This window comes from Manis pentadactyla, chromosome 8, assembly GCF_030020395.1.
Source record: "Manis pentadactyla isolate mManPen7 chromosome 8, mManPen7.hap1, whole genome shotgun sequence".
In the NCBI taxonomy this organism is placed as follows: Eukaryota; Metazoa; Chordata; class Mammalia; order Pholidota; family Manidae; genus Manis; species Manis pentadactyla.
Window position 1 is genome coordinate 106,247,513 of NC_080026.1, and position 26,826 is coordinate 106,274,338.

The 26,826-nt window shown below is 45.5% G+C and overlaps 1 protein-coding gene and 1 long non-coding RNA gene across 2 annotated transcripts in view; both read right to left on the reverse strand.

The window, feature by feature from the left end:
• PDLIM1 (PDZ and LIM domain 1) overlaps positions 1–24,983 on the reverse strand; it is a 43,724-nt gene extending 18,741 nt beyond the window's left edge. Inside the window, exons 1-4 of the mRNA XM_036886452.2 lie at positions 24,788–24,983; positions 9,701–9,852; positions 8,043–8,127; positions 3,591–3,790 (exon numbers count right to left, since the gene is read on the reverse strand). Of these exons, the coding sequence (XP_036742347.1) occupies positions 3,591–3,790; positions 8,043–8,127; positions 9,701–9,852; positions 24,788–24,883 (533 nt within the window). The 5' untranslated portion in view covers positions 24,884–24,983. The remainder of the gene's footprint in view (positions 1–3,590; positions 3,791–8,042; positions 8,128–9,700; positions 9,853–24,787) is intronic.
• LOC118912879 (uncharacterized) lies at positions 23,299–24,773 on the reverse strand. Its single transcript, XR_005024978.2, has 2 exons — positions 24,200–24,773; positions 23,299–23,454 (listed from the first exon to the last, which is right to left on the reverse strand). It is a non-coding gene; the product is annotated as an uncharacterized LOC118912879 (long non-coding RNA).
• Positions 24,984–26,826: the final 1,843 nt, after the last annotated feature.

Below are 26,826 nucleotides of genomic sequence, written 5' to 3' on the forward strand. Positions count from 1 at the left end.
CTATAGATACATAAAATAACCTGAATAAATAAAATTAATCTCCAGTGATTCACTGAGTAAAAAAAGCCAATCCCAAAACTTACACACTATATGAATCTATTAGTATAACATTCTTCAAACAGCAAAGTTATAGAAATGGGGAGCGGATTAGTGGGTGCCCGGGAGCTCAGGAGGGTGTGGAACAGGAGGGAAGTGGGCGTGGCTATAAAAGGGCAACAGGAGGAACCCTTGAAGGGACGGAAATGTGTATCTTGGCCATATCAGTGTCAATATTCTAGTTTTGATATTATGAATAGTTTTCAAGATGTTACCATTGAGGGAAACTGGGTTAAAAGTCGAGGGGCCCTCTCTGTATTATTTCCTGTAACTACATATGAAATTTATAATTCTCTCAAAATAAAAAGTTTGGTTAGGTTTCAGAAATCTTTTCCCCAAATGATGGAGATGCTAATTGGAAATGGACAGGAGATTTTAATACTTGATTTTTATATAAGTGTGGATAAAGGATATAGGCTGACTCAGAAAAACTCTTCATGTCTGAGATGCCCCAGCCTGGTTACCCAAAAGTTCACCCCAAAATGAAATTCTGAGAAACCCAATATAATCATTTTTGGAAGGAGAGCCTGGCCAGCACGCTCCAAGGTTTTGGTCTTCAAAGGCCAAGATGTTGGACCTACACCAGGAAACCAGAGGAGTAGAGTCGTGGTCACCAGGAGAAGGGGGAGGAAAACGCGGATTCCAGAGCCAGGCCTCTGGGCACTGTGGATTTGGAGCTAGAGGGGCAAGCAGCCTCCTTAGTGATAGAGGTTTTTTCCTGATCCAGCTCTGAATGAGTCGGGGCTAATAGAGTCCCCCTGGTATCATTTAAATATAGAACAATGCATCCGTTTGTTTCCACTGCACCTGCTTAGAAATCTGCCTTATGAGTAATATGGAGGGATCACCTGAAACCACTCTTTGGAAGAGCTAGTATTTGAGGACTACAACAGTAAGGGAGAACAACCCATTATTCTACAAAGCAGCCACCGCTCCATCAGGAAGGTAACTGTGGGCTGAACTTAAGCTACAAAGCTGGGAAGCAAAGAAGTTTACCATTAAGTCATAGCAAACTCTTCTTCGTGACATTTGTCTACATGCTTCTGCCCTTCTGGAGCCCCTCATACTCAGAAGTAATGGTATGGAGTTCCTTGTGGGCAGTGAGATGGGTAATAACTGGCATTAACTGAGTGCCTACCAGAGGCCAGGCCCTGCCCTGGGTGCTTCTGCACATCTCACTGCATTCTCTAAGTAACCTGGAAGGGAGGCAGTTAGTATTATCTGCACCTAAGAATTGAGGAAACTGAGTTTCAGTGCAGTTATGTGGTTTGCCCAAGGTCGCACAGCTACTGAGAGGCAAAGCTAGAATTCAGATCCAGGCCCTCCTATCTACAAAGCCTGTACCTCTAGGAAAGTATCAAGAAGCATTACAGACATAACGAAATCAGACCCAAATCAACAGAAAATGACCAGAGGCCCTAAAATCAGCTGAGAGAGGTCAGAGGGCAGGAGAAAGCTTTCTGCTGAACAGAGCAACATTTTCTCCACGCACCTGGTACGCAGGAGGCCCTCAATAAATGGCCGTGAAGGTGAACTGACCCAGAGGCCCCCCACTCAGCCGTGTGCATGCTGGGGGGACAGGAGGCAGACGGTACTCTCTCACCTGCCTGCCTCCCAGTTTTTTTGGAATTGGCAACGCTGTCAATGCTCGTCTGATGGGGACACAACCCTGGGAAGTCCTACAAGACAGACAGCCACACACACACTAGGCTGCTCTAAAGTGCAGGGACAAAGGAACTCAGAAGGAGCCCCAGGGAATTGGTGATGACCTCAGACGCAAAGCATGAAGTGAGCCAAGTCTGGAGCCTCAGCGAATTTTACAGACTAAACAGTGGGGGTGAGTTAGTGACCGGGATCTCTGCTGACCCAAGAGAGCAAGGCGGCCGGCAGCTGCTGGGCTTGTAGGGATCCTTCCTTTGCCGAGAATGCACAAATGGCCGCTCCAGGGAGAGACCGTGAGCAGAGATCCCCCACACAGGCAGCACAGCCCGTTTGGGCACCGCCTTGGCCACAGGCTGCAGTATTCCCACTGTTTCTGGATTTACCCTTTTGGAGCTGGGGGTGCAGCAGAAGCTGGGCCCCCTCTGCTGAGAAAATCTGGACAGAGACTTTGATAAAGACTAGGAGGCTGCTGCAGCCAAAAAGTCTACAACAGGAGGGGACAACGGGCTGGAGGAAAGGCTTGCACAGTGTCCAGTAAGTTTCAGACTTAATTGTTGCAGATTGGAGGGAGGGAACAGGAGGGGAGCATGAGAGAAGAAAGGAGACATTAAGAAGGAAGACCCACCAAGGCCATACTAAAAATACTTCCCAGGCACATATTTCTCCCTATGCATAGCAGCTCTTTCAATTAAGGATGTGTCATTTCCTGGGTTATTAAATCCAGATAATGGAACATTCCACCCTGGGACAGTAAGAGAGGGTCACGTTCTCAGCCTCTCCTAGCACCAAAGCAGCAAAGAATAGGGACCATGGCCTTCTGTGTTCTGTGTTTCCACTCAGCACCCTGCTGGGCTGCTAGAAAGACAGCTTCCCTTCAGGATGCCTACAGGGTGCCCAACATGGCACTCCTTGGGTACCTGCATGCAGTGGGTGCCCATGGACATCTGTCTCCCTTTTGGGTGGCAGAGGAACTACATGCACCTGAGGTGGCAACTCACGACCTCATCCATCCCCTTCTCACCCACAGATAACTGGTCCCATCTCTTACTCTCCATCTTCAGACCAGTCCCTCTGCCATGGGCTGTGGTATTCCCAGTGTTTCTGGATTCATCTTCAAAGATTGGGATGGAGCAGACACAGGCTCCCCTCTGCTGGGAAGAGGATAGTTTGGATAAAGACTTAGAGGCAGCTGTGGCCAAACAGGTGGTGACAGGAGGGGACAGGCATTCCCAGTCCTGAGTAAGATGCTTCCTTAGACCTCCGCATGAGCCCACCTCTGCCTCCAGGTCAGAACCTGTTACAACAGACACACATTTACATCAGGAGACACACAGACTCCTCTTCTATTATTTCCACTGGGCCATCGGGGAAAAAAAGCAAGCACCGTTTCACTAAAAATTACACCATGAAGTACTTCTCCCTTGCTCAGATCAGATGGTGAACACAAGCAGAAACCCCAAACTATGAATGCCTGAAAGATTTCTCAGGAAGCAACAAGGCTTTCAAGGAAGGAACATGGGCACTTAGAAGATGACAATGACCACAGAAATCAGGGCAATAGTACCACAGGTCTCGGTAAATAATCTGGTTTGTGCCAGACACAGTACTGGGCCTTTTACATTTACTCTTATTTTTTCCACAATCCTACGAAGCAGGTAGTATTACCCCCTTTGGGAGATGAGGAAAATGAATGCAGAAAAAACTGCTAAAGCAGACATTTCTCTCACTGGGTGAGTGGCTCAGCCTTCTTCCACCTGCCTGGGCAAACCTGGTCCTGATGTGAGGAGCCTTTTCCAAGACTGCCCTGGAGAAAAATTCATGGGCCTACTTACACTCTGCCGTTCGTCTCCTGCCCACTGGCTGCTGCCTTGGACTCCAAGGCGCTGTTGAAGTTGGAGATATTTTCAGAGGAATAGAGGCCAACTGGGTTGTTGTACTGGTTCGTGATGACCCTGGGAGTGGAGCTGGTGGCAGCTGAGGTGGTGAAGGGCATGGCACTCCGGTTGTGGGCGCTTCCTATGTGTGGGACCTCCTGCAGGCAGAGAGCAGAGGAGAAACCAAGGGCGGTGTTCAATGCACACCCTTCCACGGACAGTGCAGGCTGAGTGCCAGCAAAAGAGGTGTTCCAGTGAGCTACACGGCCCTGGCTCAACACCAAACTTCAGCTGAGGGCCTCCGAGATACCCGCATTCAGGCAGCACCAAGGAGGTCTCACGAGATGGGCACGTGGGCAGGTTCACGTGGCAGCCCTGCCCCATGGTTGTTCCCGGAGGCCCAGTGAGGTCTGCTCTTCTGCTGAGCACCTCTGGGCAGAACACCCCTAGATGCCTTAGGCTGTGAGGATCCCAGCCAGAGTGGAAACAGCCTTTCCGGGCACATTCCAAAGAGATTATAGTACTGGGAGGGAAAGGCCGTCTCACTCAGTCAGCACAGAGCAGGAGACGATAAGAGGTGGAGATAAATTCCCCAGAACTGAGGTTAGACAAGCAAGGGAAGAGGGCCATGGGGCCACCAGGTGAAGCACTGCTGACCTGGCCAGACAGTGATGGCTCCATGCCCCCCAGCAGGGGGAAAGGGTCTCCAGAACTGCTGTTTCTGTGGGAGAAGGACAAGACTGATTGATGGAAGGCTAGGGGACACCTGTTATGGGTGGTGCTCGGGGGAGCTGCCGGAGAGGACTTGAAATGAGAAATGAGTTCCTCCTGAGCTCACTCCCCTGTGTGTTCCGGGGAGCTCCCGCCCATGGCTCCAGGGCGCAGCCAGCTCTGGGCAGCCTGCGAGGCTCAGCACACGGCCTGTCTTCTGTGTCCTCCAGAAGCCCTTCTGAACCCTGTTCTCTTTCTAAACACCCACGCCCTGAACAGCTACCACAGAAAGAGTTCCTGTCCTCTTCTGCTCTTCTGTTCTCTTCTCTTTTTTTCCCCTAATCTTCAAGTCTTTCATGCTTTGTTTAGAAAACATGATGATGAAAAGTAACAGCTTAACTCACTATGTACTGATTGAAAATAAGTTATGAAAATATTTTTATGATTAATATTTCTTTTTCACTATTCAGACTAGCTTCCTCTTCAACAAGTCAGAATCAGTGAGGTTTTAAAATGTATAAATTATGTTGACTTTGTCCACATTAAACAAAAGCTAAGTACACACAGACCATTCACAAAAGGGAAAGTATAGTTAGTTAAGAAAATAATGTTAGCAGTGATCAAAGCCTGGTTAAGTAAATGTTATGGCACAACCACCCCAAGTAATAATATTCAATAATCATTAACGGCAGCAGACTTGCAAATGGGTGACCTGGGACTGTGGTGCACATCAGCGGCTATGCGACAGCAGGGTGGGTCAGACACACAGCTGCAGCCAGGATTGCAGTTCTCTCCACCTCTCTCTCTCCTTGTCCACAGCAATTCCTAGGAGCTGTGCAGGATGCTGGGCACCAAGGAAGATCCTTTATTTTTCTATCTTGGTTCAGTTTTCCCCCTGCTGTTTCCTGTTTGGCTTTGTGCCAGTTATACCTCTCAGAGCCCCTTTCTCATCTTTAAAATGAAGGAAAACACAGTCTTCTTTCACAAGAACTTGGGGTGACATATCAGTGTGCCAAACACAGTGCCTGGACATGCCTTTCTCCCTCCACAGAAACCCATTTCCAGTTAGAATGGAATATCCAATAGAAAATTCAGTTTGCAAATTCTGATTTTTCACCTTATAGAGAATCTTCCCAAAATTTATCTGCTTTGTATATAAAAGGAGTATCTCTAGCCCCATGTGAATACCGGTCTTTCCAGAAGCCAGGCGGTTAATTCAGGGCCTGCCTTTTGGAAGGGATGATGTAATTGTTTGGCCTTTGTATTTATCAGTATCCAAGGAAACTCAATAATGAGGAAATATAAACTAGGTGTGTAACTACCCTGACCTCAGATAAGCTGGGGTGTTGGCTGGCATTACATGACCTAACAGATCTTTTAATTATAGATGAACTCTGCTCTTACTCATTTCTCTACTTTAGAATGACTGGAAGTAGAAGATTTTGGGAAAATGAGAGGTGGGAAGTTTGTCATAAGAACAAAGAATTACTGGAATCAGAAGAAAAATAGACTCAGGTTAGATGTTAAAGTATTTGAGATTTCTTTTTTAATCTGAAGAGAACTACCTTCAAAATATTAATAAAGGTAGTCAGATTATATGTTTAAGTTGAAAATTCAGGTACAATACATATAAGAAGTATAACTGAAATTTTAATACTACCTTATTTTACTGAAAACTAGGACTTTAGATGGACCAAATTAAAATAGAACCATTCCTTGTGTATTATGAAGCACATGAGAACTTAACACATTAAAATTTAACATTTATAGTAAATGTAATGATGTGGCTGAGAACTCCCTGGAAATTGGAATTAACTGTGGCATCTTTTAGAGTAGGTTGTACAACTGCCAGTTTATACACTGAGTGCCACTTTATGAACTTTACTTACAAGAGCTGTACAGAATAATAGGTTCATGTCAGTTTTGAAAGGGCGGATGCAAAATGATCCCTAATGTGACTCTTAGGATTCTTAAATATGACTTTTATTACATTAAAGGAAAAAAATTGAGATTGCATTCCTGACATTTTAATGGATGCCATTTGAAAAAATAGGACTTACATACACCCACTCAATTTACCCACACCAGGTTACCCAGGGAGTTCATCTTCATACAGATTTGTTTTATGTATAAAAAATAGCTAGCAATGTGCACTATTTATAATAGCCAAGATATGGAGCAACCTAAGTGTCCGTCAATAGCTGAATGGCTAAAGAAAATGTGGTACAAATATACAATGGAATACTATTCAGCCACAAAAAGAAAAGAAATCCTGTCATTTGCAACAACATGGATGGAGCTAGAGGGTACTATGCTCAATGAAATAAGCCAGGTGGAGAAAGACAAATACCAAATCATTTCCCTCATTTGTGGGGTATAACAATGAAGCAAAATTGAAGGAACAAAATAGCAGCAGACTCACAGACACTGAGAAAGGACTAGTGGTTACCAAAGGGGAGGGGTTGGGGAGGGTGGGTGGGGAGGGAGAAGAAGATTAAGGGGCACTATAATTGTCATTCACAACAGGCAGGTCACAGGGAAGGCAGTACAGCACGGAGAATACAATGAATGACTCTGTAATGTCTTACTATGCTGATAGACAGTGACTGCAATGGAGGGGGTGAGGACTTGATAATATGGGTGAATGTTATAACTATTGTGTTGTTTATGTGAAACCATCATAGGATTACATTTCAATGATACTTTAATTAAAAAAAGATAGCTAGCAATGTGTTATGTTTCTGTTCTATCTTGATTCACCATAAAAACAAGTGTCCTAAATTTAGAAAAAAAACTAAAGTTCAAATCTTCAATTGAGGTTAAATGTATAATAACCACAAACCAGTCTAAAAGATGTTTTCAAAAGCCATTTCAATTTACTTATTAACATCTTAACAATTCATTAATTTATCCAACAGACACATACTTTGTGAAAAGTAGCGTGTCAGACATGAGGAATTTTACAAAAGTGTTCTAAACCTTCTTAAGTTTGTCCCCTTATTTCAAAAGAATACCCATTCATTGTTGATAATTTAGTTGTAATAGAGAAGAAAGAAATAAAATCACCTATAATCTAACTACTGAGACATTTATTTACAAATATGGGATCTCAGGACAGTCTACTATCCCAGGAAATTCTATTTGGCTGACAAATTGCACATTGACCCCCTACCACATTTTTCAGTATGAATTACCTACTTTATTTTAGTAATTTTAAGGTCTCACTAGGTCTCTAAAGTAAATAGAGGTTTTCATCCTAAGGCTCACAAAAGCCAGAGAGTGGGATACTGGGGAAGAAGCAAGTTTGCAGGACCTTAGGACCTACTTATCTTCATTTCTGGTATGTTCATGTGTATCTGAAATTCTTCAAGAGCTGAGTCAGCTCCTTTATTTCACTATGATCCTACTGCCCTATTCTGCATAGGAAGGTTTCCGCCCGCTTCCCATATTGCCTTCCCATCCCTTGTGCAGCCCCGGCCAGTACGTCACTGCTGTGGGATTTTCCAGCTCTTTCTTTCCGCTATTCCTTTACGGGAACAACTGAACAAGAGCCAGGTCCCAGCAGTGTCTGTGGAGGGCTCTGCCTGCCCTCTGATCCCCAGGCCTCCAGGGCAGGAAGAATGGGAGTGTGCTGAGCCTCTCCAGAGCAGAGCAGCAGCCAGGAGGGAAGGGGAGTGGCAAGGATGAGCAAGCACTTACTTGGGGTTCAGAAGCTAAATTCATCTTGTATGGATGACGCTTCCCTTCCTCTGTCACCAAGGGAGACCAGACTTTATGTTCAGATCTGCAACAGATCAACAAAGCTGTTGTTTCATTCATGCTAAGTAAATTACACGAAAAACAGATTGGGAAAATGCCCCCTTTTGACTGACTATTGGCCTCTGAACTAGCACTCTGCCACCTGCCTTCCTCTCCGTTTTGCCACCTGGTGGTCTTTCAAAAGCACCCATTAGATGATACTATGTCCAATGTCTGCCCAGGCGCCCCAAGCGGCTTCCCAAGCGGCCAGGACTCCCCCTGGCCTTGTCCTCCCTCAGTACACTCTGTGTCGCTGCCGCCCAGTCCCACTAGCCTCCTCCCTGCCCCAGAGCAAGCCTCCTGCTGCCCCATGCTTCTCAGGACAGAAAGGGCTTCAGCTCTGTCTCTCCCAGCATTCTCGATCCAGACCAGATAGCCAGCTCGTTATTTGTGAAGCGTCTCACAATAAAAGTGATGCGTCCTGTCTTGAGTATGTGAAAGATTTCATTGTACCAATCACACAGCAACAATCTCAATCCAGTCCCAGTTTTCATGAGTGTGGTTTTTCCTTTCTTACAAGTAGAGAATATTTGTACTTATCCTTGTATTGTCGGAGTGCCTAGCACAGTGTCCAATATATACAAGATATACCTGTTGAATTTGTTCATAAATGAATCAAAAACTCAATTAACCAATGAATAAATAAATGAATATCTTGAACTCGGGCTTAAAGAAGATAATTTGGACTGAGACAGAAATGGAGATGAGGGGTAAATGTGTAATAAATACAGTAACAATATGTAATTATTGTCATAAAATGGTACACGTCCCATGGAGGTTAGGCTCTGAAGTGTACAAAGTATTCTGACATCTTGCCCCACATGCAGTCCTCCAGCCAGAGCTGCACACATCACAGACACAGACCTGGGAAAGGGCTTGTGATGAAGAGCTGTGGAAGCTCGGGTTAATGACACCGAACAGCAGGTTCCCAGAAAACCAGAATGGAGAATGTGAACTTGATCCAGCAGGACACAAGGAGCCAGTAAAGGTTAAACCAAGTCACTGCTGAAATCACACCCTTGCAGACGAAACAGAAGAATGGGAAGTTTACCCCAATTACAACTCCCAATGCTCTCTCCTCACTCATCAACCTGTGGAGAATCTTCAAACCTTTCTTGTAGCACAGTTACACTTACAGTCAGCACTACGTCTAATCTGTAGACCTTTCTCCCTTACTGTGATGTCCTGGGGCAGTACCCACTGCTCAGGGTACGGCAGAAACAGCATCCTTGGTCAATTCTCAATGGCTTCCAGGCAGAAACTTCCCTTTCATTACACTTGACAATACTTAACTGATTTTACTTCTTCAGAATGTTGGCTGGTTGTGTGGGATCAAATGAAAACACAGAGCTCTTAGACAAAGGCACCCACACTCTAGGCTTGATGAAAATTAAAGGAAAACGAGCCACCTGAAACTCCTCACCTGCAGACCTGCCGGCAGGGCTGCAGTGCACCCGGCCCTGAGCTGGGCCTGCCTGGGATCCCAGACAGGTGAGGCAGTCCCTGCCCAAGGCAGCTTCCAGGCGCTCAGAAACAAGTAGGCGCTTCCCTGGGCTTACCTGGCTACCGTGAGAGTCATGTTGTCTGCACAGGCCTTGATTTTGTTCTGAGCTTCCAAGTGTGTCATATTACTGGTGTTTTCCCCATCGATGGCTGTGATGACATCTCCAATACATAAATTAGCTATTGCGGCCTTGCTTCCAGGGGTGACCTGGGAAAAAGGAAAGAGCAGGCTAGTTACCACTCATCTCCAAGGAGACCACTAAGTTACCACAGGGTTAGGTACTCACCGATGTGGATCGAAGCATTTAAGAAAGAAAAAGGGCTGAAATTGTAAGTTTCAATAATAATAATCTTTTATACTTATGTAATACATTATTGTTTACAAAGTTTTTCCATCTTTTCATTTTCTATGTACCATCTCATTGGATCTTTGTAACAACCTTGTAAAAAAGGAAGACAAATATGAGTTCCATTTGAGAGACCAAGAAACAGGCTTAGAAAGATGTGACTTACCCAGGATCACCTAGTATATTACTCTACGACTAGTCATCCTGCTAGTGTATTTACAGAGCCAGGACTCAAACCCTGAAACCAGACTCAATATTCTTCCCACTGAACCTTATTGCTTCCTTAAAAGAAGTTACCAATCACATTAAAAACACATACACACTTAGAGAACATTATGTACAGTAATATCCTATTTCTATAAAAATCTTATTAGTATGTACATATACACAATGGAATATTACTCAGCTATAAGAAAAAAACAGATCCTACCATTTGCAACAACATGGATGGAGCTAGAGGGTATTATGCTCAGTGAAATAAGCCAGGCGGAGAAAGACAAGTACCAAATGATTTCACTCATCTGTGGAGTATAAGAACAAAGGAAAAACTGAAGGAACAAAACAGCAGCAGAATCACAGAACCCAAGAATGGACTAATAGTTACCAAAGGGAAAGGGACTGGGGAGGATGGGTGGGAAGGGAGGGTTAAGGGCGGGAAAAAAGAAAGGGGGCAGTACGATTAGCATGTATAGTGCGTGGGGGGCATGGGGAGGGCTGTGCAACCCAAAGAAGACAAGTAGTGATTCTACAGCATCTTACTATGTTGATGGACAGTGACTGTGAAGGGGTATGTGGGGGGAACTTGGTGAAGGGGGAGCCTAGTAAACATAATGTCCTTCATGTAATTGTAGATTAATGATACCAAAAAAAAATCTTATTAGTATGTTATTCATACGCAGAAAAAATTAGAACACTGCACACCGAATTGTTCACTATTACACATTTCTGTAATGTTTTTGGTTTTTTACAATGAGCTTGAAAATTACTTTTGTAATTTAAAAAAAGGCAATAAAGAATATCTTCAAATACTTTCCAATAAGGTAGTGCGCATTTCCACTGGTTCATTTCCTCCTACCCAGAAGCTGACTGTGATCAGGGTCCTCCCTACGGGTGACTGGCTCCCTGGATGCCAATACTTCCGAACAGTGGTTCCAAGTTTATGGGCCACCAATGCTTGGGGGAAGCTGGCAATTAACAGCAATGGGTTATCAAATCTACCTGCCTACTGAGCATTACATGTGGACTGAAAGAGTATCACATCTCCACACAGATGTACCACTATTTTCAAGCAAATTACCGATGCAGTTGTGTTGAATAAAGTACAAACTCACTTCGAAATAGTCCTAACCTCAGAGTAATTTTTTGCTGTTAGGTATTTTCCAAACCAAGGTGTTCTAAAAATATTATTGTCATCCCAGGGTCAGTCCATGACTTGGACCTTAGAAAACCTTCTTTGATTGGAATTCCAATCCCTCCAGCAGCAGAGTGGGGGTAATACAGGCAGACGCCCCAGTGCCCACAGGGCTCTAACCTCCCCTGGGAGAATGCCCTGGACTCCTGGGAGCCAACTGAAGATCTTATGAACACCTGGATGTCTCCACAGGCTGAACCACAAGTAAGAGGCCCTTTAAGGCACCAAATCGGGACAAAGGTTTCTGGCCTAAGCCTCTGTGTCAGATGCAGTTTTCAGTAGCCATGGTTTCCAGTCAGCCCTCCCCAAGCGGAAAACACTGACCTTTCTGAGGTGGCTGTGCTGCTGCTGTCATGGTCCCCCCCTGGAATTAGCACCCTGACCCCATAAAGTAAGGGGTGGATTACTTGATCTTTGAGGTTCCTTCCGGTTCAAACAAACCATGCCTTTATCAGGCAAAACTCTCCTGGAATGTAGCAGGATGTGGAAACCAGTGCAGAGATCTTGACCTCCTAACCTTCCTTTCTGGCTTTCCCATCATCCATTTACCAAGGATCTGACTTTGAAAAAATGAAAACCCTGATCTAAAGTTCTGTCCTTCTTCTCATCCTGCCACTGGGAGAGGAGCACTTACACAGGCAAGCGCAGGCGGCTGCCCTTGCAGTCGGCTTCATGGAGTTAGCCCCTGGCTGGCCCAGTACACGCAGGAAAAACAAATTCCTCTCATTTTCTGCCTGTCTTCCTGAGAAGACTGATCTGGTGTGACTTCACGTATATTTTACTTTTTTCTGAAGAATAATACAGATACCTTGTTTTAAAAATCACCCTAAGCATCACTTAATTTGGGATTGGCAGTGGTTCTGGGTTGGCAAACTCTCTCAAGAGAGAGCAGCTTGACTGAACCCACGTATCATGACCAAATCCAAGACTGTTAAGGACCATCCCTCTAAAAATAAAATCCACCAAAATCGTTAATGATGTCCCTAAGGTCCGCACCTCCCTCCTAGCCCTCACATTGCCATTCTGCCACTGAGCTCTGGCTTCAAGGGCGTGCCTGCCTTCCTGCCTGCCTCAGGGCCTTGGCACCTGCTACAACCTCAGCCTAATTAACTTCTCATCCTTCAGGTCTCTGCTTAAAATGAGCCTCTAGGAGAGGCCTTTCTGGGCCTTGAATCTAAGTTAGATCCCCCTGCCATCCTTTCAATACACTCTGTTCTTTAGTGCACTTGTTATATAAGGTTTGTAAATCAATTTTGTGGGTTTAGTTATTTAACATCTGAGGGCCTACTAAACAGCACAGTGTGTGAGGTCAGGAGTCTGCCTTGTTGCCGCAGTACCCCAGTGCCTGGCGCATAGTAGGTGTCCCAAAATTATCTGTCCAATGAATGACTGAGTCTCAAATATGTAGTGCTATTAAATATGTAATCTGGCTGTCCCATTTTGTCCTTTTAAAAAAATGTCTATTTTAAAATAAATCAAATAGCTATTTCCCCCTGACATCACTACCCTGGAATATGACCACCCACAAAACTAAAATGATGAGACTGGAATGGGGTAGGAGGGAAGTCTTGAGAAAATGAAAATAGAAGTTTCTTTTTACTTTCATCTGCTCAGCTGCTGAGAACTCTGGAATTTCCAGCATTTGGTTCAAACTGTCTTGCAGAGGGGGGAGGGGAGGGGGTTCTGCTAAGTACATGGGACAGGCCCTGGACAAGCCAGAACCAGTGTTAAGAGTCCTGAGCCTGGGTAATCAAAGCCTGGCCATCCTATCTTTTGCTCTTTTTTTTTTTTTAAGCCAGAATTGATGGGAAACCATAGGAGATCTTGGAAAGTTACAAGATATCACAATCAGATGGGACAAGGATGGAAACATACATAAACAGATTAAGTTCACATTCTTTTATGAGCTACTTTTGAAAACAAAAAAGGACTTAAACAAATCAAGGGATTTGCCTTTTACAAGACCTTTCACATACAATTTCCTGTTTGAGATAATATTAATGATGACCTCACCACCCACATAAGAGGTAACTTTATAGACGAAGAAACTGAGACCCACAGAAGCTGAGACTGATACAAGTTCACACAGCTAAAGGCTCACACCTGAACTTGAAACCAAGCGCCCCCCCTCATTCCAAATTCCATTCCCTTTCTGCTTCACCATGATGCCATCAAGCAGATGCTAATTTGGAGCAAATAGAAATCCAGAATTAAGACAACTCATCTGCTGTGGCCTTTTACACAAAGAAGTGGAGTGTCACAGACTCCTGCCCTGCCATAGGACAATCATCTCAGCTGCTCTGCATAGAGCTGAGGCCTAGTCACCCAATCCTTATAAAATACCCAAATCATAACATAGAACTGAAAAGGGCCTCAAAGAGAAGACCCACGTTGCCAACATCTTCAATAGTAGACTCCAATCCTTACTACACACTAACTGCTGATCATAAACAATAATCATCAGCTAATGAGTGCTTATTCTGTGCCAAGAACAGTTTAAGTATTCAGCAAAAGTTAATTACCAATCCTCTTGCAATACTATCAGGTTTGCCTCATTACAGATAAGGAAATGGAAGGAGCAGGGTTAAGTGGTTTGTCTCAGGTTACACAGCTGGTGAGTGGCAGGCTGTGGGGCTCCAGAGTCTATCCACTTAACCCAGGATGCCACCCCATCTATTCTAATTTCCTCCTGACCATCAAATTCTATCAGAACCAGCTCATTGGAGACCCATTAGTTCAACGGATAGCCTCAAAAACCCTCTTCCAGCTTCCTTTCCCAGAGACCATACAACTCAACCACACAGTTCTTGCTATATATATAATAACTGGGTTTAGGTACAACCATTTCCACTAATGAACAAACTGCCATTTCCTACAGAATTTGCTCATGTCTCCCTCACCCTTTTGCCTCCCACAACCTCCAGGCCGACACTTTGATCAGAGGCCAACTTGTACAGCTGCCCTATAATGCAAATTCCTAATGCATCTATAAGAGCCTGTGCACTGCTGCCAGACTCCTGGGCACATAAGGTTTTTGAAGAGTTTAATTTCCCTGCTAAATGGTGCAGAATAGGACTATGATGTAGCTCTCCTGCTTTCTTCAATTAACATCTAAGTAAGTAAATACTGTTGTTATATGGAGCAGGTGCATACTCTCGGGCCATGACAGGTGAAAAGGTAACCTCCCTCCTCTGTGATAATGGCATGTTTCTATTTTATCCCTCATGTGTTCCTCCTCCTCTTTCTCATTCATTCGTCAGTCAATTCCTTAAGTACATTCTGAAAGAGTGTAGCTTCAATAGTCAGAAGGCCAAGGTGGAAGTCCTGTCTCTGCCACTTATGAGCTAAGTGTCCTTGGGAGGGATATCCCAGCTCTGTACCTCATTCTTCTCACCTGTGACACCGGGCTGGTAACAGCCCTGACACCAGAAGGCTGTTAGGAGGATTCCATGGAATGATTCAGGCAGAGCACACAGTCAAGCTCTAGGAATATGAGCTATCATTTGTAGATTCTGGGACGCACAGAAGGTGCTGAATTACAGATGTGAATGGATGGTGCCTGCCACCAAGGAGCTCACAATCTCCCAGGGCAGCCAGGCATGTACAACAGCTGGTGAGTGCTGTGCTGGAAGCAAACCAGGAGGCAGGGGAAGCCTACAGGTGGAATCAGGGAAGACTCCCTGGAGAAGGTGTTGTTTACAATTGCACCAAGGCACTACAGGAGGTGGGAAAGAGCATGCCAAGTCACAGGAACAGCATGTGCACGGGCATGGATGAAACACAGGAAGTGAAGGGAGAGGAAGGGGATGAGGCTGGAGATGGAAACACAGACCAGACTGTCAGAGCCCTGTTATTTTCGAAGAAGATTGTACTTTTTCTAAAAAACAATGGGAACCATAAAGGAATTTAAACAGAGCTTCTGACTAGACTGCCCAGTTACTGCCAAGAAACAACCTCTGGGCCTTTGCTCTGCTGAGTTTAAGGTGACTGCATTTGACAGACACTCTCTAACAGCAGTTTGAAGCAGCAGGCCCATTGAAGAGGTCATCCATCCAGCCTCTCAGAAGGCTGTGCCACTTAAAATTACACGTTCCGTTGACAACTAGATGGGGTTCCTTTAAACAGTCTTGGTTTTTATTTTCATTTAAGTTACTTGCCAATATTTACATATGGGTAAATTTCACACAAAACCTAGATTCCCAGCTTCCTGTGAAAATCTGGTGATCCTGGACCTATGTTCCAATATAGTAACAATCAGCACAGCCCAGGAGCCTCTGCCCTCCCGAGATGAAGCATATGCTATTTAGCCACAGCCAACGCCCCTACCACACTCTACTGCCCCCCACCACAGAAACCTTGTCCCAGTTGCCATTTATCATCATTCTTCAAGCTACTGAGTCAAAACTCATTTATGTTGCCTACTGACCCCGTCATGCAAATGTGTCTGTGACCACTGGCTTAGTTAAAAAGTTACGTGAAGCTACATTATATGTAGAAACATTTTATGACTAAGATTATGAGATACCTTCCTTTGCCCAGGACAGCAACCTGTTCTCCCAGCTTAATTATCAGAAGCACCCTATTCTGCCTTCAACAGTGTTTCAGTCTGGATGAGACACTGTATTGCCTCCCTTTTGACAAAGAGGAGGGTTTTAACCAAATATTTGTTAAATAGCTTAAATAGTTTTCATGCAGAGCTTTTTCTTTTCCCCTAAGCAAAAAATTCTCTCTATGCAGAAGGTTGTTTCCTTTGGGCCAGTGGATAGGAATACAGGCCAATTTTCTGAATGTTCACAGAACAGTTGTTAACCTTGCCCCCAAGAATTGGCATCTAAACCTCATGCCAGAAATTGACTAGGCTCACTAAGAACTCAGGGGAAAGCGCGGACATTTCCAAGGATGAGGCAACAGTTCCCAACTAAGTCAGTCATCAGATCCCTTGGGGGTTTTATAAGTATAAACAGATCTCTGCACCCCACCTCGGACCTACTGAAGAAGGTGTATACAGTAGGACCCAAGATCTATGTATCTTTACAAGCTTCCCAGAAAATTCTGGTGCCAACCAGGTTTAGAAACACCAAGGGGCGTGCTGACTGTTCCCGTGCAGCTCTCCCTTGATGAATTTATCAGGTAAACAAAACATACTTAGACCCTAACATCTCAGCTCTTCCAGAAACAACTTCAAGTGCTTACACTCTTGTGGAATTACTCCCCTAAAGAAACATCCATTAGAATAGTATTTCTCTCTTACCAAAAGAGTAAAACATATATATATATATATATATATGGCCCCTATAATGCTGCTTAACATTCCTGAAGGTGCTATGCAAATGGCATACTGAACAAGTCACTTCATTCCAGATGTCTAAATAACATGGTTCCTGTTTTGCCTTCGCCAGAAAACACACAGCTAAATATAGCATGCAATCACAGAAATCACCTGATTTAAAGTTCCCGGCACATGTCTTTCCTCTTCTATGTTCCGATTCTTTAGTTAAATCTTATCATAGGTGTTCTGGTGTTCGAAATATTGTAAATATGTGTTTTGGTGCTGTAAATTACCTAAATCCTTCTTACAAGTAGGTGAGATAGCATAAATAATGAGTCATAGTTCAGCATTATACAAAATAAGACTAGAATAAAGAAACTTGGAATTCAAGTTCACTTGCAGTGCCACATAGGGTCAATCTCCATTGATCTAATGAGATACCTAAATACTTAGGTATAAATTTAATACATTCTGAGCTGGGTGACAAAGCAGGACCCAACTGCGCATTATGCCATTTCAGTGTGGAATTTGAACTCTCTTGAGTCAGACCTCTGACTCAATCTGTCTGCAGGCCCAGGCTAAGCACAGACTTTGAAGCCACATTACGGCCACAGAAGCTGTATGAGCTTATGCAGGTTGGCCTCAAAACCCCGAGAATGTCTCAGTATATTCTTGGTTCCTCTATGACCATCTTCTCAAGAAAATGAGGCCACAAAGTGGGGTTCAGGCACTTGTACCTGAGCTTTGCCTTAATGTAGCTTCACTTCATGCTCAGTGTAAAAGGAAGCTATTCAAGATGACGCTAAGCAATGGTGGTTCAAACAGACTTACTGCTCTCTGAGTCTGCAGACCAACCATCACTTCTTAGGTAGGAATATAATTAAAAAGCAGTTAGAAAAATAGAATACCTAATTTATCAAGAACTCATTAAGTCCCTCAAAAGTCTCCAAATCCCATGTATGTTCAAATAGCTCCAGTAACTACCCCCCATAACCTAAAGCCTAACCAACCATTCACTAAACACATACCTTTGATAAGTTACTTGATACTTCAGTTCTTCATTTACCCAATGAAATTTATAATAGTATAAACCTCATTAGGTCGTTGGATTTGATATTACTTTTGTAAACAGTTTAGAACAATCCCTGGCACATAATAAACATTCAGTACACAGCAGCTACCATTAATGCTTTAGTCTAAAATACCACTGTATGGTGGTGATGCCTTCTCCCCATTACCATAGTGCTAGGCTCCCTCTGTACATCATTGCAATCCTCACCACAACTTCTGAAGACAAGTCCTACTACTCCCACTTTACAAAAGAGGGCCCTGAGACTTCCAGGACCAACTCTGCCCAAACACAGGCTAATAAATAGACAATAAATGGGTTAGGACCCAGAGCATACTGTACCAAGACTGCATTCCCCCCCCACATCCAGGAGTCTTTAATTCTTGATTTGCTGCAGCAAAAATAAGGCAGAAAGTACAAAGCAATGACATCTAAATAGTTCGCCGTGATTTGGTAATTTGATTTTAAAAATGCAACGTGAATGGAAAGAAGTCCAGAAAATCCTGCAGCAAACTGTGAACAGTGTTTACCTCTGGGAAGTATGACTGAGAAAGGGTGTAGGGAAGGCTCTTAACACTTTCCACATTCTTATATTACTTGATCTTTTATAACAAGTGCAAGGGTTTTTACATAAACTTTTTATTGGCATCTAACACACAGACAGAAAAGTGCATAAATCATAAATATGCAGCTATATTCTCAGAGAGCACATCCATGGAACCAGCACCAGATAAAGAAATAGGACATTACCTGAACTTCTGAAGCCCCTTGGGCCTCCTTCCCATAACTAACCTCTGACCCTGACTTCGAACACTATAGATAAGTTTTACCTAATGAATCACACAGTATTTACCCTTTTTTGTATGGCTTTGTTCTCTCAACATTGTGTGTGTGTGCTCATGTTTGCCTCGTCCATGTCACTGTACATAGCTGCAATCCTGCATTCTCACTGCTGTGGCATTTTATATCATAGAACCACACCATCATTTATTTATCCATTCTACTGTTGTTAGGCATTTAAACTGTTCTGAGTTTGCAGGTACTGTGAATCGTGCTGCTTTGAAATGCTTTACATGTCTTTTGGTGCCCATGTGGACACATTTCTATTGAGTATTTAACTAGGGAAATTTTGGGGTCATATGGTATTAGTATGTTCAGCTTTAGGAGCATAAGTATTTTTTAATAACTTTCTAAAAAAAGAAATGGATATAAATCATTACTGTGTCATGTGCATTTAACCTGTGTGCACTTTAGATATCTTTATCTTAAACAAGTCATACCTTATTTCTTATTTGATATATGAGTCATCCTATCTATAAAATTTAGGCCCGGAGTTCTTGGTCAAGAATCAGGGCTCCTACAAGACCATAGTGTTCTTCAGAAAATCATTTTTAACATTTATGGCATTTACCAAGAGGCAGGGTACTGCATATGAGAAAGCACACCGCAGGCCTCAGTCACAGATGAGCAGCCCAGTTCCCCACGATGAGGCTAATGGCATCATCAACAATCACAGAACACTTGAAGTGCCATGCGGGCATCACCTTTGTGTCTTAGGTTTTCATGGGTACATTTTGGACTTGGCTTGGCTGCCACTTCCTAGGCCTGTCATTGGCTGGGCAAGGTGGATCTGTCCATAGCTGGTCATCTTCACTTGACAGAGAAACTGCCCCCAAATCCCCTCCTAGCCATCTGGGCAAGCTTTCTCTGGCCAGTCCTTCAAGTTCTCTGCTGGTCTGTCCATTACTGTCCACGTGGGCAAGGAATCCCACAGGTTGACTGTTATTTCTCCCAGGTGCGGCCATGGCTTCCGGCTTTTCAAGAGGATCAGTGAGGGGAGGTGCTGCTGTCCGGGATGCTCTGAGCTCTAGAGAGTTTGGGCTGAGGCCACAAGGCATTGCAAGGCCACCCAGCCAGCCCTCATGGATGAAAGAGGCTCTGCGGTGGGGAACTCAACAGGGGAGTCCTCCTCCTTGTGTTAATGCCACAACCATTAGTGTTTCTCAGAGCTGTATGTCAAGATATTATTACCAATGATATATTGACAGTTATGGCTTACCAGGAGGCAGAATACAGTTGGTTAAAGCTGGCCTGGGGGTCAGCCTGACTGGCTTGAAGTCCAGCTCTTCAGAATACTGTGTGTCCTGTGTCCCTGTGTCAGGGGTTATGGGGAGCACAGGAGATAATACAAGTGCACACACAGTAGGCATTCAAGAAATGTTAGCTGCCATTAAGATATTATTATAATATGGTGATTAAGGCCATGGGCTTTGGGGAGATCCCTTGGCCAAATTCCAGCTTTATAATTCAATATTGTATAATGCAAAGTACTTTGCCTCAGTTTCCACACCTCAGTTGCCTCTTCTGTAAAATGGGTATCTTAATTGTATCCGCCTCACCAGATACTTGTAAGCATTACTGAGAGGATATATTAAGCATTTAGAACAGTGCCTGGCATAAAACTATGTACGTTTTAACTATTGTCATTAGCACAAACCAGTCTCACTCGAACCTTCCAAGTATAAATGGAGGTTCTTGTGATTAACACAAGAGTCATCTGGACAGAGATATCCACAGATGAGTAACACAACACAAATTCACCAGGAAACTGTGGTGGGGAACTCAAGAGGGTCCTCCTCCTTGTGTTAATGCCTGCACCACCATTAGTGTTTACCTCCTGGTAAGTCATAACTCAATTCTGAGTTCATAATATGCTTCCTCAGTCACCACCTGGTTGAAGGTGTAACAAATACCATATGGGAGACTGGGACACTTTTTAATAAAAAAGCAATCCTTCATATTCTAAGGATACAAAACCACTGGCTTTGAGTGTTTATTATTTTATTTTATCTTTAGAAGAACTTGCTTCAAAGTGTGCAACCTGCCGGGGGTCACCCAGTGTGGTGCTCAGGACTGGAGGTTCAGCTTGAGTCCCTACTCTGGACTCTTTACCAGGCACCATGTAAAAGTTCTGGCAGCTTCCCAGGCCTTCCCCTGAGACACACTGGAAGTCAAATTATCCTTTAAAAATTAATTTTTCTGACACAGCCGCTTTTGCTCACTCTTAACCAGTCTCTACCCTTTCCTTTACAAGGAAGTTAAGAGGTAGTTCAATCAATGAAACTCTTTGTAAATTCAAATTACCTCATCCATGGGCACCTGAGCATCCCCTCTGGAAAAGGCAAAGCATACCAGCTCTCCTCTCCTCAGAGGAGCATCGGCACAGCCTGGGGAATGAGCACAGCTTGGAAGCCTGTCCTAGCCTCGTCCTAGCACAAGAGCAATTGGTGCTTTTCCCAGTCCTGATCAGCCTAGGAGAATGTGACCTCAGTGGCTACATAATAATCTCCTCTCAGTCATCTGCCTGCTACAATACCTTAAAGCCATTTTTCTCCCCTCTCTCCACCTCAGACAAACCTCAGCATCCAGGAGGTTGGGTAAGGGGAGGGTATTTAGCCATAATACAGCTTCCGCTTCGTGAATTTCATGCCTTGTAGGCTCAAGCATTCACTTAAAAGCTAGTCCCTTTGACTCATCTGCACTTTCTCTCTCCTTAGATCAGCTGTGATCAGCTGGAGCAGCTAATATGTCCCAGGTGGTCAATTTCATGGACTGAGGGGTGCAGAGCAAGGGTTATTAATGCATAATGAGCGTTTATGGATATTTCTTGCTTTCAAAGTCTGACAGACAAGCTCTTCTCTTTCCACCTTTAGAAGGTAATGTAAAACTACTTGAGTCGGGAAATTACACTCTTAAAAATCAGAAAAGACTCTCTGGCTACCGAGTATCCATTATTAAGCATCCTTTCCCATACTTGAGCAAAGCGCACAGCATTCCCCATCAAAACTCACAGCTCTTAGCAAAGGCTTTCCCAAGACTCAGGAGGCAAATGAGCAGCCCCTCCCACCAAGAGCATCTCCTTATCTCTGGCCCCACCCCTTCCTGTCTTTTGTCAGTTGCTGGGAAAGAAGAACAGTCAACATAAACTGAATAGCAGTTTTGGCCTCAGTGTGTAGATTCTCTGAAGGCTTCCCTTGAAAGCAACTAGAGGAAATAAGAAACTGACATGGAAAAACAAAAAGTCTAGGAGTAGACAACAGTAGATTAGGAGCAGGAACTGACAAAGAAGAAATCTCAGGGGACAGTGGCAAGTGTGTGGCTGGATCATCAGGGAGTACAAGGCAGGACCTTACACTGGAAACTGGGAAAAGAAGAAAGCTAGTTTATGTCCATTTAAAGTTGAAAATCTGGATTGAAATATTACATCCATCACAATGACATAGATGAAAACACTGAGGAGCAAGCAAAAGGGGCTATTTGCACATGCAAAAAGAAAGAAAGAAAAACATTCTGTATAATTCCGTTCAGAAATAGGAAAAATGAAGTGGTAGTGTTGAGCAAGCATATTTCAGTAATAAAACTATAAAGAAAAACAAGGAGATGATTACCATAGGCCAGGATAGGGTTATGTGTAGTAAGCTTCCGGGGTGCTAGCAATGTTCTATTTTTTGACCTGGGTGGTTGATGATACAGGTATTTACTGTATAATCATTTGCTATGCATTTCTACTTTATGGCTTTTTATTTCACAATAAAAATAAATTTAAAAAGAAACATTTCCAAGTACACAAGATTTCAAAGTTATATTCAGAAGCTTTAGCAGTTCTGTTAACAAAAGACTTGAGCCAATACCAGAATAATTCATGCAAGAAAAAGCAAATATAGTTATTTAAATAAAAGGCACTCCTCTCTCAGCCTCATCTTATGGTTTGTTTTGGTGTGGAGACTCAAAGTCGACATACACAAAACCAAAGCAGCAAACTGTATCTGGCCAGGATGGTAAATGCAGCACACCTACCAACCAGGTGCGTCAGACCCTTTGTCAGCGCTCCCATCTCCTCGCTACTGTCCTTTGCTAGAGAGCAATCTTGCCCCTCGATCAGCTCGAGCAGGAAGAACCCTGACCAGCATCGGATCTCAGATGGCCACCTCAAGGTCCCTTTGACAATGACTTTCCCATTCCCAGGAGGTGAGGAGGCCCACGTTTTTTCAGTGCAAAATGAGATGAGGAAACAGGTTACTGTCCGCGTGGGAATGTCACCTCCTCTGAGCCACTTTCACTTTTCAATTAAAGCACCTACCAAGGGCATTAAAAGATTAGCTCCCCTCACTAAATCATGAACTTGAGAATGGAGCTGTGTACTCCTTCCCCTATCTGGGATCCAGGGCTTTGCACGGCTTCTGGAATATGGTATATGCTCATTAAACACGTGCTAATAAATGAATGAATTAGTGAATGAAGAAATGAATATCTGAAGGTACAAACTAATGAATTTACAGCATTGTTTACCATCCCATATTGTCATTGCTGCACAGTGCTTCTCGTATTAAGATTTTTTAAATCAGTTAAAATGATGGGCAATGACTGCCCTTTTAACAGATCACCAATATATCCTCCAGTTCGTAAAAGAAGGTTTCATGTCACACATAAATTCAGAAGTGGAAAGGGCTGACAAGTTAATTATAGACACAAAGAGAAAGGACAAATGGACTATGAGGTAAGTGAGTCTAAATGTGCCTTCCCAGGAAGAGCATTTATTCATAAGCCTGCAAAGATTTACTGGGCACGGCCAGGTTCAACTCTGTGCCAGGCTTGGGGGCAGGGTCCAGGTTCAGGGAAGCCACTGTTTCTGTGCTTGAGGAATTCGGTGATGGCTGCAAAGACAAGCATGTACTATCAAGAATAATCAGAGGTTCCCTCGGGACAGCAGGTGGAAGCTAGGGTCTAAACACTGACGCACTTGCCCCTTTTGGGAGAGGATGGTCAGAGACCTACTCCACTAGACCCACCGGGAGCACAGTATGAGTAAGGTTGTTCCTGGCAAAGAAAGCCAGAGGAGGCCCCTAATTCTTTTCCTCCTGCACCTCCCACCATACTCCTTCAGCTGCTACAGGTAGGGGCTTCAGTCAGAAAGACCCATGTGGAGCTTCCCCTTCCCTCCTCACCTCCCCCCAAGAAAAAAGAGGGATGTTCAGATGGCTAGAGAGGCAAGTTTCGGGTCAGCCTCCGCAAGCAGTGGCGCCTAAGAACGGAAGGCCGGGCTTCCCGGGCACCAGGGTGTGCTTTTGGTCTCTTTTGTCATTGAAACAATATTTATTGGCCGCCTTCTAGGTGCGGGCATTGGATGAGGCAACCCTCCTGGGATGGGACTGGCCCATTCTAAGTGACCGAAGCTTGGAACCCTAACCCTGGGTCTGGGTCTTCCTGCAGTTTCTGCTTCACTTGGCGGTGATGGGTCAGCTGGTCCCCAACTGAACCTGGGCTTTTCAAAGACTCGAGGCCCCTCTAGTAAGTTTTCAAGTCCGAACCTCCCCCGACCAGCCGCCGCCCCCACTCCCTACCCCCCACACACTGTGGGAAGAAACCCCACCCCAGTATTTCTGAGGGAAAAAGGCTGACCAGTTGAATCTGGGAATGCCAGGCAGAAATACGGCATGGCCACCTCCGTAGGGGGAGGGGAATGTTCTGGAGGGTTTATCCAGGTTTGTTTCCCGAACCCCGCCTTTTCTCCAAAAAGCATGAGGGAGGTAAGACCTGACCGCAGATCAAGTACGAAACGTGGAAAACTCGCTGTTTCGGTTGCTGTTTTTCAAGTTAGTTGTACCCGTCCCCGGGGAACCCGCGCCCACCCCGCCTCCCTCCCGGGTGCTCCTGCTGCTCTCCGCCGCGCTGCGCCTTGCTGGAACCGCGCTGGGATCTCCCGGCGTGCGGGCTGAGCGGCGACCCGCGGTCCTGGCGGGTTGACAGAGCGCGTCCGCGGCGAGGGCACCCAGCGCCCCTCCTTCCTCGCGGACGGGTAGGTGCGCCCCGCCGCCGGCTGGCCGGGGAGCGCAGCGTCGGCAAGCGGCTGCCCCGCGCCCGGCGCACCTGGCCGCGCCCGGCGGCCCCGGCTCCGGCCCGGCTCCCGAAGCGCCGTCTCCGAGAGCGCCCCAGCCCCCAGGTCCGCTCCGCGACCCGCCGCTCCGCGCGCGCCCAGGCTGCTCTTACCCGGGAAATGGCGAGAGGCTGCTCGAAGTCCTTGCCCCCCACGAGGCGGAAGCCCCACGGCCCGGGGCCCTGGAGGACTATCTGCTGCGTGGTCATGGCGCGGCGACGGCTGGCGGCACCCGCGGGGACGGACAGGCAAGACTCGGCGCTGCGCGCTGGGCTCCGCGGCAGCTGTCGGAGAAAGAGCGCGGCGCGGGCGGCGGGAGGAGGACGGCGCGCGGCGGGGCGGCTCCGCCCAGACCGCGTCGCAGCCCCGGCCCCGCCCGGCCCCCGCCCCCGCAGTTGCTCCCCGCGCGGGGCCGACCGAGGGTCCCGGCTGGGTCGGCCCGAGAGATCCGGGGTCGGGTCTAGGGCTCCGGTCCTCCGCAGCTCCGCGCGGGCCCCAGCACGCCCTCCCCGCGGCCCGCCCCTGCTCCCGGCGCCGCCGCGGCCGCCAGGTGAGAGGGAAGCAGGTTCCGACCGACAGCGGGGAAGACGAACGCGGGCTGGGCGCCTCTTAGCGTGCTGTGCAAAGTCAAGCCTCTGAGGTCAGCTTCATTTTCACATTTGCTTTTCGTAAACGATAATAATACTTAAAAGGTGCTTTCAAATGGTCTGATTTTATGCTCTGAAGCAGTCAGGGCGTTTATCCCATTTTACAGATGAAGTAACTGAGGCAACCTGAAGTTGGAGAACTTTGCCCGGGCCACACAGCTCTTGGTAACTTAGTGTACTACTGCCCAGCTCCCTGTGTTAGAGAAACCATTCTGGAACTTTTCTAACGTAACAAGACCACCGCACGGTGTTGAATTTGGATTTCAGAGCCTTCCTAGTAAACTTTCTTCCAGGCTGGAATTCGCTGTAGCTCTTCACCTACCTAACAGTTCAGGCCTCAAGTGTGCGGCAGGCCAAGGGCTGAGGGCAAGGACAGGACACTGGGTTGGGCACACAACCTGAGTTCCCAGCCTGCCACTAGCCTTTTAACTGGGCTCCCTGCCACACCCACTTTGGAGGGCATTCTCCCCGCTGGACCAGATCATGTCTCATGCTATCCACTGGGTCTGCTCTTCTCTTCCAGCAAAGCCAAAATCCTTAAATGCTTATAGGGCCACCCATAGAATGGCCCCGACTCTCTGACCTCATCTCCTGCTGCCCCACCACTCCACACTGGCCTCCTAGCTCGTCTCAGGGCCTTGCACAGCAGGGCCTCTGTGTGGAATGCTGCCCTCCAAGCGGTCCCATGGCTCTCTCTTTGTTCAAATATCATCACCTCAGTAAGGCCATCTCTGAACTCTGTCTGTGAAACCTCCTCTCTGGACGGCCCTGTCGTCTTCCCCTGCTTTATTTTCTATTTTTCACCATCTGACATACTCAGTATTTTACTTATTTGTCTTACTCCTACCCCTAACCATTAGTTCCGGGGGAGTAGGAGTTTTTAATCTGTTTTGATCACTGCTATATCCTAGTGCCTGGAATAGTGGGTGACATGTTGTATTGAATGAATCCTTATGACCACTTCCCCTCTCTGGGGCCCAGGTTCTTCATAGTTTTCTTGGTATTCATTCATTCTGGCACCTGGGCCCCAGCATTTAACTCACTGCATTTGTTAAAGCATGGCTCTGTCTCCATGTGGTACTGGCCTACCTACCAAGGAGCACTGTGCACAGATTTGCACATAAAAGGATCATCTTCCTTGTCTGATTGTGTCACAGCACAAATGCCTGTGTTTGGGAAGGCTTTCTTGTTTTTAGAAATCAAAGTGGATTTATGTTACCTTTACATCCCTCTCACACCCTTGCATTCTGATATTCTTTCTTGAATCTGAGCACAAGGGATGGAGTTACAGTCAGGAACCAGCGACCTACTTCGTCAAAGCCAAAAACCACCTTCTCTGATTAAGATTCTGTTGACTAGAAAACATGCTGGTGTTTCAGGTCCCTGCAGAATTTCGGGGCATCATCAGATTCAGAGTCTGCCCTTACACTTGTAGTAGTTTTGAAACTTTGTTTCCTAGGAGGAGAAAAAAGTTGAAAAGCCACAGACAGCATCAGGGCTCCCCA